The 14,726-nt window shown below is 47.2% G+C and overlaps 1 protein-coding gene and 1 long non-coding RNA gene across 11 annotated transcripts; both read left to right on the top strand.

Moving 5' to 3' along the window:
- Positions 1 to 2,600: 2,600 nt before the first annotated feature.
- On the top strand, positions 2,601 to 7,278 carry LOC123052516 (receptor-like serine/threonine-protein kinase SD1-7). Of its 7 annotated transcripts, none has more exons than XR_006424763.1 (6): positions 2,601 to 3,271; positions 3,375 to 3,471; positions 3,569 to 3,612; positions 4,209 to 6,074; positions 6,590 to 6,684; positions 6,933 to 7,278. XR_006424763.1 is itself a non-coding variant. In XM_044475725.1 (2 exons), exons 1-2 carry the CDS (start codon positions 2,764 to 2,766, stop codon positions 3,404 to 3,406), a joined length of 540 nt encoding a protein of 179 aa, XP_044331660.1. In that variant the 5' UTR covers positions 2,601 to 2,763; the 3' UTR covers positions 3,407 to 3,477. The 7 variants fall into 7 exon arrangements, 1 of the variants encoding a protein (XP_044331660.1); XR_006424764.1 differs by having other exon boundaries at positions 3,548 to 3,612; XR_006424767.1 differs by lacking the exon at positions 3,569 to 3,612 and having other exon boundaries at positions 6,613 to 6,684.
- Positions 7,279 to 9,938: 2,660 nt separating this feature from the next.
- LOC123052514 (uncharacterized) lies at positions 9,939 to 13,319 on the top strand. 4 transcript variants are annotated; one of them, XR_006424760.1, is made up of 8 exons: positions 9,939 to 10,289; positions 10,365 to 10,632; positions 10,720 to 10,764; positions 10,866 to 10,932; positions 11,111 to 11,859; positions 12,000 to 12,150; positions 12,789 to 12,853; positions 13,099 to 13,319. It is a non-coding gene; the product is annotated as an uncharacterized lncRNA (long non-coding RNA). The 4 variants fall into 4 exon arrangements; XR_006424759.1 differs by having other exon boundaries at positions 9,939 to 10,632; positions 11,111 to 11,401; positions 11,715 to 11,859; XR_006424758.1 differs by having other exon boundaries at positions 9,939 to 10,632.
- The last annotated feature ends 1,407 nt before the right edge of the window (positions 13,320 to 14,726 follow it).

Raw genomic sequence — 14,726 nt, 5'->3', positions numbered from 1 at the left:
ACGTGGCGGGGCAAGAGGTGTTCCTAGAGTCCTACCGCTTCGCCCACTGGCGGAGGTGGCGGCCGCCTACAAGGACTGCAACGAGGGAGGCGGACTCGATGTTCGGTGAGACCGACGACGAGGACGACATCGCCGGCTCCAGGAGGCCGTGCCCCGCCAGGACAACCACGAAGACAGCACGTTCGCGGGCGCCGACGGCAGCGAGGAAGAGTAGTGCACGGCAGGTCGCCGCCACTCGGGTCCCAGGAAGGCCACCGCTCCTCCTCTCCCGTCGACGCCAAACTTGGTGGGCTGAGCATCGACGGCCGATTAGTTGCTTGGCAGCGATGTCGAGGTGGACAGCTTCAGTTCTCGGGGCTCCGGAGGTGGAGGTTACGGAGGCAGAGTTGGAGAGCGGTGAGGTGGAACTGGAGAAGGCGAAGTTTCAGTTCTCGGGGCTCACGGCCGGACACGGGGAACGAACGCCGGCGATCATAGTTAGGTTAATTAATTATACCTCCAGAGCCAGACGAGCACCGTTTCTAGTTGAACGTTGAAGTATGTCCAAAATGTAATGAAGTCTGACATATTTATATGAAATCCGGTCGTGTTTGAAGGATTTTCGTCCGGTTAGTTCGAATCTAACATTCTTAAGAAGTTGATCCCCACTTTTAACAATTCTCTTAGCATGCACACTGTCCACGTCATCAGCCTACCACATCAGCAATTCCTCATCCATGCACCCACTCATGAGACAGGCATCGTTCCACTCTAGACCGCATGCAACAAATAATTAGAAAAAAAATGTCTATCGCTAGACTCCGATGCAGTCGCGTCCATATATTTAGAGGGCTGGAATATTAGAGAATTAATGAAACATGCAAGCTATTGACAGGAATAAATTTATCCTTGATTGGAGCGATCAGTGGCACAACAGAGACAACAATGCATGCTCGGGAAAGAAGGACCTGATTTTGCTATTCACGCATGCGGATCGTGCTAGGGAGAGGAACGAGAGAAAGGGCACATGCAATAACTGCCCGGATTCTATGGGATTATGAGTGTGCATGCGCTATTATTTTCCATAACTGTAGGAATCTTATTAGGCATCTGCTAAATGTGAATAAATTGCTGAAAGCCATCACATTTGTACTTCAAAACCATCACTTTTGCTGAAAATAACAAAACACCATCAACTCTGCGGCAAGTGAGTAATAGATTGCACTAAACGAGCTATGAGTCACGACTAACAAGGAAAACTGACTGGCTGGCCCCACATGTCAGGCTTACTTGGCAAAAAATAAACACATGGACGGTTAACTAGTCTCTCACGCTCTCTCTCTCACTAGTCTCCCTGGCATTTCGTCGAACACTCTCCGTGTGCACGCACATCACCTACTCCCTCGGATCCGGCAGCGCAATGCCGACCGCCGCCACCGCGCCATGCACCATCTCCGCGGGCCTCGTCGGCGCCGGCCAACCGCTCGACGGCGCCATCCACGCCTCGCCTCCATCCACGCACAAGATGTGGAGCTCGACGGCGCCGGCCCTCCGAGCCCCGGCCTCGGCCCGGCTTCCCCTGCACGGTCGCGCCACCCCCTACAGCCACCACTGACGCCGTCGACCCTCCACGCCCGGCCTTACTCCCCCCAGTCGCCTTCGCCGTCGATGGACACGACGGGAGGGACGCTCCACTGCCTCCCTTCCCTGCCTCATCAAGCCTCCTCCAGCCGCCGTCATCGGCCACGACGAATTGCCCCTGACCTTATCCGCTCTCGTTGTCGGCCACCTGGTGAGCCCTCGTGTGCCGCGTGCACGTGTTGCACCTCGGCCGTGCTTCCGCAAGCCCAGAGCGCCACGCGCGCGTCCTCATGTGCTCGCCCGCGTGCTCCGACGCTGCAGGCGTAGGCACGGGGCTCGCCGGCGAGTGCGAGGCGGCAGCGGCAGTGCGGGCGCGGGGCTCGTTGGCGAGCGCGAGGCTGCAGCGGCGTTGTGGGCGCGGGGCCCGCCGGCGAGTGTGAGGCGGCAGCGCGGCGGCGCGGGGAAAGCTAGACCGGGGGCGTTGAAAGGATGCGGCGTCGGAGATAGCTGCAAGGGGCAGGGCGGCCGCGCAGGCGAAACCGAAGGTGTGACAGGTCCGGCGCATCGCAGACCAGAGCCGGCGGCCTGGCGTTGACTACGTAAGAAAAAGAAGAAGTAAAAGGGAAAAAAGATGAGAGGCTGACTGGTGGGGCTAACTTCCACCTCAGCGTATAGTCCACGTAAACATGCCAAGTCAGCCTGACATGTGGGGCCAGCCCGTTAGCTTTCCTGTTAGTCTCGGCTCACAGCTCGTTAAGTGCAATTTGATACTCACTTGCCACGGAGTTGGTGGTATTTTTATCAGACTAGTATGTTAGTTGGGAGAACATGAGCGTTCTCAGAGCTTAGCGACTCTCGGCCGTCGGATCGTTTACTTGATGCGTTTTGAACCGTCGGATCGACCCGGAGCTACTGCTACAATGAACAGTTACTCCCGTTTCGTGCCACCGCGCGTAATTCCAGCGCCCCCACAAGGTCATTTTTGTCATTTCGCGTCATGTGGTATAAAAGGGGGCCGCTGGAGAGGAAACCTAGCCGCCGTCGCTCCTCCCGCACAGCCGCACTCGCGCCGCCCCCTTCCTCTTCCTCCCGCCTCACCTCTCTCTCTCCTTCCAAACCCTAGGCCCGAGCCCGCCATCGCTGCTTTGCCCTCCCTCTCTCCGACCCGACCCGCCACCCTCCTCTGCACCTTCGCCACCGGCCATGTCCGCCCCCACCAGCAGCTTGGCCCGGCACCGAGCGACGCCGAGAGCTAGCCGCATCGGGCGGTGTTGGCGCCGACGGCGCCGTCCGCGTCCACGCGCCTCTGTCGTCTCCTTCCTTCCCCCGGCTGGCCGCATCCATATCCTCTCTGTCGCCGTCCGACCCAGATGCGGCCGCAGTCCGCCGGCGCCGCAGGCGGAGGAGAGTAGAGAGGCGCCGCGGGTCAACGGCGTCAGGTGCGTCGGCGCCACGCGGCTCGACTGCCGCAACGGCACCAACACCTTCGTGCTAATTACGCGCGGCAAGGTCCCCGACATGACGGCCGCCGTGGTGGACTTTCGTGCCATCCTCGCGGACTGCGCGCAGAGGTGCCTGGGTGGCTGCTCGTGCACGGCGTACGCCAGCGCCAAGCTCAGTGGCGTGCCATGGACCAGCACACTCGAGGTCCTCCGCGTGTTCCCCAACTTCAGCCGGGACCTGTATGTGCGCCTTGCCGCTTCTCATCTTGGTATGTGCCTGCAGCCTGTCTACCTATGTGTATGTGCCTAACTTGCCGCTGCCGATCTCTCCTCACTAACTGCCCATCAATCCTCCTCTTTGGCACTCAACAGGAGGGTCACGGCCAATGCTCTCCCCGATCTAACTACACGACCAGCCAAATGATATGCCGTGGATTCACTGTCCAGTTTGTCAGTCTGGGTTCATAAGGTGTTTGTTCTTCTCCAATGCGTTCTGTTCATGCTTCATGTGATTCAACATGTATGTTTGTTCCTATTGATTACAGATTATACTAATGCATCTTCAGTTATCAAGGGTCTGGCATACCTTGGCAGCTTAGTGGGGAGTGAGGTCTATCCTCCATTCCTATTTATTTTTGCATCTTTATGTAATTATGTTGTTCATGGAAACATTTATTTGGGACAGTTGCATGATAGAAAACTACATGTTGGTAAGTTACAAATGTGCCATGAATTCTACTGTCCTTGAACCTGCTTAGTTAAGTTGTCTCCGTGCTCAATTTCGTTAGTTTTCAACATGTGAAGTGCCCGTGTAGGTTTTTTAAGCTGCGGCCTGATTCTAAGTATCATGTGTAGGAGTGTTTGACCAATAGGTAGAATTTAACAAGTAAATTGAAATTGTTGGGTCTGCAGCTGCTGCTCCTTTGGATTGGTTGGGTCTGCACCTGTTGCTGTTTTGGATTGGCTGGGTCTGCAGCTGCTGCTCCTTTGGATTGACCTCTATTTGGTTTATGCATTCCATTTTTCTAGGTGGATCAGTATGACTAGCTAGAATTCATATAGAACCATATGTGTATGTAAGTGTAAGTTAACCACACTTAGTAGGATGGCTTTATATTTCTCCTCAGGTGGGGAATGCAGCGATCGGCGAGTCATCTCCCTCCTAAATAATTGTTTCTGATAAACAACGATGCCTTTCTTACACAGGTTGTTTGATGCGTTTGTGCTCGTCGGCGGGACGGTGCAAGGCGCAACTCCGACGCGGTTCCTCGCCGGTTGGACGGCGTTCAGGCGCAACCCCGGCGCGCACTGAGTATTGCCTCGGCTACAACCTCCCTCGGTGAACTCCATCTTCCTCCTGCTCCTCTGCTTTGGCTACTGTATCCAGAAACATGAGACGGATCGAAACCTGAGCGTTCTCAGCGATTAGAGCATTCTGGCCGTCCGATCGTTTCCTTGATGCTGTTCTGGCCGTTGGATCTCGGGCTCGGTCGCTGTGGGCCGTCAGATATTTACCCGATCGTCTCCAACCGTCGGATATTTTCCCCTGTGAGCGGTGTCCCGCCCGGCCGTGCCAACGCGCGTTATTTGGGTGCCCCCCGAGGGTATTCTCATCATTTCGCTTTGTCTGTGGCGGTGGCGTTCGTGCTAGGGCGATGATGATTAACTGTGGCTGAAATAAGTTTGCCTTTGAGCAATCGAGGCACCTGTGGGGTATCAAGTTGGGTCCTCCCTGTTGTCTCTGGAATCCTTTTTGATCCTGTGATACCTATTGATCTGTCCTTGGATGGTCATTCTTGTTGATTGATAACCAGGGCAGCTCCATTGTATAAACAGATTGATCTGGTGATAAGAGATGATGGGGGTAGGTTATATGATCGAGGAAAGGCGAATCTGAGCCCACTATGCAATGAACATCAAACCCTTTTTATTTGTGTTTAAAGGCGTTGCTTACTTATGCTCCAGTGTTTATAGCCGTCTTATGTAAAGATTTATTCTCTCTTATAACTTTATTGCATAAGTTGTTCTTGATCTTTTATTGTTTGTTGTTGGTCCTTGATTTAGTCTGGTTAGGATTTCTTCTCTGTCTTATGTAAAGATTTCTTCTCTCTCATACCAATGTTTTGTCCATGTAGTAACAGATATATATTTCAAGCATGACATGAATAAACCTGAATGGTCTTTGAGATGAGATGCATGGTTGTACAATATTGGGTACTAAGTTAGAGATCGGCTGTCCCTATGAATGCAAACTATTGTTAGCTATAAATATGTTTGCCTCCTACAGTGTTTGGCCTAATTAGTTATTGGGTTGATTTTGGTAGTTCTACTTTTTTGCTGCCAACAATCTGCAAGTTAATGTTCAGGGTGTGCTTTGGCCTTGGGATTCTTTACTGTTTTTATTCTAGATGTGGTGGTCTTATTAGTCAGATCAACATTTCTTTTATCGGGCTTTACATGGCTAATATGCATATCCGGTAGAACAGAGTCTGCTCATGCATTCTTATGCTATTTTCACGTGTGTTTATCTGTCTTGTGTTCAGCTGGTTTCCCTTCAGTCAGTTCATTGCATGAAACAAGCACTATAGCTGACATGTAACTCGAGTGCCTGACATGTAACTTGAGTATTCAGTGCATATAGTTTGTGCCTTTGTGTATGCACATTTTTCTTTCTTTCTTAGAAAGCTGCTATTTTCATTTATTTGGAGAACACCTCTGAATTTTTATTGCACATGAAACGAGTCGCTGTCACTACCCAGCACATGAGTACTCAATGTGTGTATTTTGAGGTCTACGTCTTCAAAAGAAATTTGACTATTTATTATATGGGGAACTATAGTTAGTAGCGTGTAACTAGACTCCTATTTGGAGCAATGGCATCGTTGATACTGGTCTCTGATTTATGATTTGATCCACCGCCCCTCCAGCCTGCCCCTCCAGTACCGCGGGTTTTTTTTTTGCATGAGGTTTCTGGATAATTTGCAGTTCGGTCGGTGCCGTGGCGGAGGGTTGTCTTGTGGTTTGACCGGAGAGGGAGCACACCAGAGGAGCGATCTCGTCCCCATTGGTCAGGTACCCTTCGTCTCGCTCTCGTTCGACCTCTCCAAGAAAGTTATATAGGTAGAGTAAGCTAATTGTGTTTTCCGGGTGCTGTATAGGATACTACGGTTAAAGATTGTTCTCATTTATATTGATGTTGCTGATTATCAAATCAATGGCTGTTATCTAGAGTGCTTATCCTTCAGATTTGATGTACTATGTCTTCCAGCTTATACTATATATGATTTCTTTCCATGGTTTTTACTAATTATGGATATGTATCTAATTATGTTATTTTGGCATCAATGAATTACTCACCTAGCATTTATTCTGCTATATGTAAACAATCATTGGTTCTTTCTTTTCTATCTAAACTGAGAAATAATTCTAATCAGTTGTTTTTTTATTTACTGTCTAAGTATCATTCTTACCTAAAACTTGTGCCAAAACTGTTTTTTCTTTCATATGTGCCATAGATTATCCAACCCCCTCTGCTTCTGTACAATTTTGTCGACTTATCTGGCATTTTCTCGGCCGTGTGGAACCAGCACATTTACCTGCGAATCTCCAGGCTATGGTACCAGCGGGGTGGCTTCGATGATGGCCCTGTCAAGAGTATACATATGGTCATGACCGACGAAAGGTGAGTGGTTATTTTGTTTTCTGTTTTCCTTTTAACAAAGCATACACTGTTTACACTAGGGGTGGCTGACTCTTCTATACATTGTTGTCTCCTTAGGAGATCCAAGAGCTTCTCTTGGTTGTGTATAATCTAAATAGGCTAAATTGTAGCTTTTTAATGCTGATGACTGTATCTTTTGACATTGCTCTCTAGGGTTATATGCTTCTTGCTGGTTGTTTAACATATTCTGCATGTGTGCTCTTCTATAGGGAAATCATGCCAACGGGACGGTGCCTAATGAGGTCATAGACATGTTTGTGGACACTTTGAATGAGAGAAATTTATACAAGCGTGCCAGGATCTATGTGAGGCAGTGGAAGGCACGTATACGTTATGGTTCACTAGATCAACAATTGTCCATCACCTTGAGGGTGTTCCATTTGGTCATGTCTATTAACATGCTTAGTTGCTTCTTCTTTATTATGTTTCTGCTCCAATAACTTTCTCATATTATATCACTTTTGTTATTAACCATCGTATCGAATGGCTGCGCTTTTGGTTTTGAGGTTCCTGTCGAGTGACTTTTTTTTAATCTAATGAACGAGCTGAGATCAATTATGCCTTATAGTTTCATGCTGGTACTGAGTGGTATTATGTCTCACTTCTATCACGTTTGAATGTTTCTCTTTCGCTGTATTGTTACCATGTATGAATACATATGATATACATGTGCTGCTACTGGCTAAGCATTCCCTACTTGACCAAAAACGTTTGGACCGGCACCCTCGCGCCAAGGCGCGATCCCGATCTAGTTTTCAACAAAAGCGGTGGTTTTGGAGTACCCTCGTCACAAATGTGATGGCTTTCAGCAATTTACTCGCCAAACGTTTGTCCTACCGTATTAGTCCGATCTGATCAACGAACCGCCGAAGGTTCCTTCATATCCCTGAACGAACAAAGCTCCACCTATTCCCTCATAGAAAAAGAAAAAAACACACATTGGTTCTTCTCATGTTTTCGTCTATATATATACCCCTCTCTCTTTGTATTGCGCCACGGCCGGCCAAGCTTTCACAGGGTCGTCGCCGTCGGAGACCCATGCTCTGCTGCCGGATCTCTACCTCTCTCGGAGCCTGGTGATCCCCGCCGTCGTGAGCTATGATGTTCTAGGACCTACGCCCAGGCATGCACCTGACGAGCTATATTCTGCCCAACCGCAATCATACATCTCTCAATTTCCCCCCTCTCACACATTTTAGTTTAGTATTTTGTACTATTATTGCTCTCGGCAGATTGTTTTGTAGAATCACAAGTTCACAAAGTATTGCATATTATTCGAGTTCATTTTCAGGTAATTTGTTCCCTGGGATAACTATTCCATTCTGAATTTTATGGGTCGTTATGTTCTATTACTCGAGTGATACAATTGTGTGATAGACATTTTTTTCTTCCCAAAGTGCAGGGTTCTTCTGTTGTCACAGCAATCACCTACCAATATAAATGAAAGGAAATATGAAGTACTCTTATTAACATAGTTGCATTCTCTCTGAAATTCAGTTTAACTGTATGGTGCCTATAGCCCCACTACATGCTTACTCACAAATATTTGGTTGAAATAAAACACCCTGAATAACAATTCTAGCGTAAGAGTTTTTCTCCTTGCACAGAGGATCAGGTATGAGTTGTTCTCATTGTCCTTCAATTTCATTACTATATGTTTACTGGTAGTGTGATAAAAAATATTTAGTAAAGTAGAGTACTTATGGAGTAGGGCGTTTTGGTGCCCAGGCTCATCTGCATCCGGTTAAAAAATAATTCATAAAAAATTCAAAACAAATTCAAAAATTCCAAATAAAATTTGTGTAGTAGACAATTTGATGCGTCAGGCCCGCTCCAAATTTCAAGTCATTTGGACATATGATCAGCTCTCAACAAAAAAGACAAATCAGGCCAAAACAGTACATGAACAATAAACATTTTTATAGACCCCGAATTTATCTTTTTTGCTGAGAGCTTCTCATATGTCCAAATGAATTGAAATTTGGAGCGGGCCTCACGCATCAAATTGTCTGCCACACAAATTTTATTTGGATTTTTTTTAATTTTTCTAGTATTTATTTTGATTTTTTTCGTCGGCGCGGGTGCAGAAATGGATTTTCGAGTACTGATGTGTCTACTCAGCAACCATCACATTTTGTATAGGTTTAACTACCGTTCGCTCAATAAGTGGATCAAGGTGGAGAATGCAAGGTAATTCCTATTCGGGTGCATTAACACCGTGAGGGTCACAAATTAGTATGCAATCTCTCTGTTTCTTGCTCCGATGCACTTCTAATACACAACCAAATGAAATTATATAGATTTTTTATGAGAAAATTTTCATCATAATATGTGTTATTCTCTTAATATTGGCAATGCATTCTTCTAATTACGCAACTATGGAGATACTCTACAATATATTATTTGTCTGACTTTTTATACAATTCAAATGTTCGAATAGACATATATTTATATTTCCTTTCATAAGTTTTCCTATTTCTCACTCCATAAATCCTTTTATATAGTACTATAAATTCACGCTGCAACGCGCGGGTTATCATCTAGTTGTTATAAAATGTATGCGGCTATCATTGGATGACGGCCTCCCATATCCGTGTCTTAAAGAAAATTTGCGGGTTGCTGTTAAAGATGCCCTTAGAGCCAACAACAGTGGACTCGTCTGTAGTAAACGGTAGTAGACTTTTTTTTTCCCAGAAACAATCGCAAGTTGCAACTTGCAGAAAGAATCATTAGTACTAGCTGGCAGCTGCACGTCTACTTGTAATTCCGAAGTCTTGCCCAGACACAGTACATATATGCACCTCATAGGGAAGCAAATAAGATGGCTCATGAAATTGCTAGGTTAGTAAAATTTTCAATCATTACGGACTGGTTTGAGGAGCCTACGAGGGACATTGTTTATTTACTTATTGACGATGTAACAATTATTTTTAATTAATAAAGTAGTACGTGTTTATCTAAAAAAAGAACTTTACCGGCGAAGCAGGGCAGTTCCCAACAAATCCGGAGTCTGGACTGCCTCCCGACGGCGTTGACCAATGGCTTCCAAGGTCGACGTCGCCGATCGCTTCGACGTCTCCGGGCTGACGCACATCAAACACATTAACGTGCGCATCAGGGGCGTGCTCTCGCGCAGTACACGTCGGATTAGCTGCAGACAAAAACGCTGCCGACGCAAGCTCGTTATTGGGCGCTTTTAGACAGAAGCTCAGCACGCAACGCCCCCGACTCCACGCAACGCCCCCAACTCCATGTCCCGTCAAAAAAGTCCCCCAACTACATGTCGGCCACCCCAAATCCCGGCGGCGGCGGCCGCCGCCGGAAGTGGACGAGCGCCACACGGGCGCGCTGGGGCTCTACCTGCACCCGGACTGCCGGACATCGACCTCAAGAAGCTGTGTTGGCTCATCCTCAAGGCCAAGCTCGTGCCATGCCTCTCAATGGATCGATAGATAGAGCGTCGCGGGTGGAGAGGCGGCCGGCCGGTGGAAGGGGCAGCCTCTCGATTATTGGTTCTCGGAGGTGCGACAAAGCCGAGGAAGAAGCCGGGCGCCTGATTCCCCGCGGTTCGTGCTGTTCCTCTCCTCCATGCCCCCTCTGCAACCTCTCCTCACCATTCATGGCCATCGGAAGGACCGCAGGAGGCAGAGCAGGGCGGCTCGAGCCTGCGATGAGCTTCTCGACTGGAGCTCGCCGTCGGTGGCGAGTGCGGGTGGCCAGCTCGCGCCGTCTCAACACTCTGCCTCTCCCTCACATACGACTCGCGTCGTCGCTGCGTTCCCCATTCTTTTCCCGTGCTTTTCGATTGGCCCGGCGGTGAGCTGCAGTGCCGCTAGCTCATCGGCGACGGCTACGACGCCATCTGTGCCGTCCCTTGGTCCCTTCCCCCCGGCAGCAACCTTCTTGACGGTGTGGTCTTCCTCCTCCCTCCTCCCTTAATTTCTAGACTTTTGAAGTTGGTTCAGTAGTTAATTCACGGTCCATGAGTTTGTGTAGAACGACAGGCGACGGTAGAAAGAGCCATTCCATGACGAATCTCTGGTGTGATGACTCCTTCCTCTGTTTCCCCGGTTCTGGATTCAAGTTCCCAAATGGATACTGTTTTTTCTTGATTGTGACTTTTGGAATTTTCAATTTGATAGATGAGAGGGCAGCAAAATGTGATCAATCAATGGAGACAAAGTATTTGTCCAATTGTTTGCAAGGGTGGTGAGAATCTATTGGCCGTCGTTTGTTTAGTGTCATAATCTTAGAGCTTTTTCTGATTCTCTAGAATGTTGAAACAGTCTGGCTGTTTCAGTTTACGTCTTGCATGGTCAGTGCAGATGAAGTTTTTTTTGGATTAATGTTTCCGCCCTAACGAGTTCCTTCCATTTTTATGTCTCAGGCTGTATGATCTCCGCAGATTGGCCCTTCTTTGTTCTGCCGGTGGAGATTCAGTGTATCACTGCAAATTCCTTACACCGGCAGTGTATCATAGCAAGTTCCTTACACTAGCAAATTCTGTGTTTTTTGTATTTTTGTCGATGCAAGCCTGTTCTTCGACTATAAAAGGAGCAGAGATTTCTTTCTTGTCAAGTCTAATCCTTTTTTGATGCATTGCAGATTGCTATCAAACTCTCAAAAAGGAAAATCAGCTTTATTCTAATTTGGCAAAGCTTGGAGGATATTTTTACAGGTTCAACGCTTGCTTTATTGCTTTCTTACCTTCCGTTCTTCAAGACAATATTTTCCTAGCAGTGCTCGATAACTTTAAATCCATATTTTTGTTCTTTGCATTATCATAAAACGGTGTTGTTCTATCTTTTTGTTTTTTGATTGATCATCAGCAACGACAATGCAACCTACATGTCCTACTTTTACTACTGAGCTTACCATCAGAACCACAGCCCAATGAGAACATTCTAAACTAACTGAAGATGGCTTCCTTCCCTTTTATGGTACATGCTTGGGAATACTAATTATAGCTGACAGAAAATGTGCTTTTTTAGCATGAAGATAAGATGATGGGAAGGGATGATCTTCATGAGCCTCAGTGGTACTATCATATTATCATAACTGCTGCAAAGTTCATATAATGATCCCTGTTTCAGACTCAGATCAAAGGAACAAGCTGATCAATACGTTTCAGCCATGGTTAGCCTCTCTTGCAATTTTCTGATGTCAGGTTTTAGCCATAATTTTTGTGATTAGGTTGATCACCTGCATCTATATATCTTTCTACTATCAACAATATTTTCTCAAAATTGTCATAAGCATGTTCCTTGAATATGTAGGAATACTGCGTCAAGATAAAAGATCGAGTTGAGCATACTGCGATGTTTTGACAGGAGATTCCGTTAGCTTTCAGACAAAGTAATCCAGTAGATAGGTCAACAGATTTTGAAGGAACAACAAGCCTTCAATGAACTCAGCCGGTAATAGAAGGTTTGTTTCTGCCTAAATCTTAAATTTTCAATTTGTAAGAATCTGTTTTGACAATGACATGAAACTTGTAAGTCACATCGTTTCATCCATACTCATGCATCAACATGTTCCATAGAAAACTTATACAGAACTGAATCAAAAGAAGCTGCTTTCATTTTAAGAATTTGTTGAATCCTAAAAAATGTGAAACCTATCTAAGGAAGTGCTTACCACATCGGCACACAGCGTGTGCTTAGTCACAACTTTACATACATCATTGCTCAGTCTCCATCATATAAACTGATACCATTTCATTTTCATTCCCTGCACTCTATCTTCCTATTTGATCCTACAATTGGACTCATTCAGTGTACTATTGCCTTTTCTTTTCACTGTGAGATCCATGCCTCATTACCTGTATGTGCCATTCTGTGAATTGAGTCCAGTACTAGCTAATTCCACTTAGTACAAGATGTATGCCTGATTATCTATGTGCGCAATTTGTCAAGAACACACTGGTAAAGTTTTATCACTGCTGCTTGCCCGGTTACTCTCCTCTCAGACTGCATAATTGAATTACCTCAATATTATGTTCTATTCTATTCAATCTCATATATGCCGTTTCCATTACAAGCAAATATCTTTCTTATTTCTCACAGTAGCAATTCTCTCAACACATGCTCCACAGCACGACGACGGCGAGCATCCGGAGAAATCATCTGCAGTAAGTACGTGCGCTGTTCATAATGTTTAGTACGACTGGAAAGAAAACAACAACCTGCGGCTGCAGAGATCATAGTGTACAAAATGGTGGCGAAGGTTACATATAGGGGACTGCTATTACTTTTTAGGCAAAATTCGGAGTGCTTTATGCAAGTGGTTGTCATACGTTCAGATTTGTATATTCTGTTGCTCTCATTTAATTTGCAGTAAGCTGACTTTGTTTCACTTTTGATTTCTGTTGGTTAGTACATCCTAAAGATTGGTGATGGAGATGCTACCCAGTGCATGAGTGGATTCATAGCCATGGACATTCCTACTCCCTATGGACCTATCCGGTAAAATTATGCGCGGCTTATGTTCTCAGTGTTGGAAATATGCCCTAGAGGCAATAATAAAATGGTTATTATTATATTTCCTTGTTCATGATAATTGTCTATTATTCATGCTATAATTGTGTTATCCGGAAATCGTAATACATGTGTGAATACATAGACCACAACATGTCCCTAGTGAGCCTCTAGTTGACTAGCTCGCTGATCAACGGATAGTCATGGTTTCCTGACTATGGACATTGGATGTCATTGATAACGGGATCACATCATTAGGAGAATGATGTGATGGACAAGACCCAATCCTAAGCATAGCACAAAGATCGTGTAGTTCGTTTGCTAGAGCTTTTTCAATGTCAAGTATCATTTCCTTAGACCATGAGATCGTGCAACTCCCGGATACTGTAGGAGTGCTTTGGGTGTGCCAAACGTCACAACGTAACTGGGTGACTATAAAGGTGCACTATGGGTATCTCCGAAAGTGTTTGTTGGGTTGGCACGGATCGAGACTGGGATTTGTCACTCCGTATGACGGAGAGGTATCTCTGGGCCCACTCGGTAATGCATCATCATAATGAGCTCAATGTGACTAAGGAGTTAGTCACGGGATCATGCATTACGGTACGAGTAAAGTGACTTGCCGGTAACGAGATTGAACAAGGTATTGGGATACCGACGATCGAATCTCGGGCAAGTAACGTACCGATTGACAAAGGGAATTGTATACGGGATTGATTGAATCCTCGACATCGTGGTTCATCCGATGAGATCATCGTGGAACATGTGGGAACCAACATGGGTATCCAGATCCCGCTGTTGGTTATTGACCGGAGAGGCGTCTCGGTCATGTCTGCATGTCTCCCGAACCCGTAGGGTCTACACACTTAAGGTTCGGTGACGCTAGGGTTGTAGAGATATTAGTATGCGAAAACCCAAAAGTTGTTCAGAGTCCCGGATGAGATCCAGGACGTTACGAGGAGTTCCGGAATGGTCCGGAGGTGAAGAATTATATATAGGAAGTCCAGTTTCGGCCACCGGGAAAGTTTCGGGGGTTATCGGTATTGTACCGGGACCACTGGAAGGGTCCCGGGGGTCCACCGGGTGGGGCCACCTATCCCGGAGGGCCCCATGGGCTGAAGTGGGAGGGGAACCAGCCCCTGGTGGGCTGGTGCGCCCGCCATGGGCCTCCCCCTGCGCCTAGGGTTGGAAACCCTGGGGGTGGGGGGCGCCCCACCTGACTTGGGGGGGAAGTTTCCCCCCTTGGCCGCCGCCCCCCAGGGGGCCTATATAAAGGGGGGGGGGGGAGGGAGGGCTGCTGTACCCTAGCCCCTGGCGCCTCCCTCTCCCTCCCGTGACACCTCTCTCTCCCGCTTGCGCTTGGCGAAGCCCTGCCGGGATCCCCGCTACTTCCACCACCACGCCGTCGTGCTGCTAGATCTCCATCAACCTCTCCTTCCCCCTTGCTGGATCAAGAAGGAGGAGACGTCGCTGCTCCGTACGTGTGTTGAACGCGGAGGTGCCGTCCGTTCGGCACTCGGTCATCGG

The sequence above is a fragment of the Triticum aestivum genome, chromosome 2D, assembly GCF_018294505.1.
Source record: "Triticum aestivum cultivar Chinese Spring chromosome 2D, IWGSC CS RefSeq v2.1, whole genome shotgun sequence".
NCBI classification, from domain to species: domain Eukaryota; kingdom Viridiplantae; phylum Streptophyta; class Magnoliopsida; order Poales; family Poaceae; genus Triticum; species Triticum aestivum.
The sequence above is the reverse complement of the archived record's forward strand: the minus strand, read 5'-3'. Positions and strand labels throughout refer to the sequence as shown.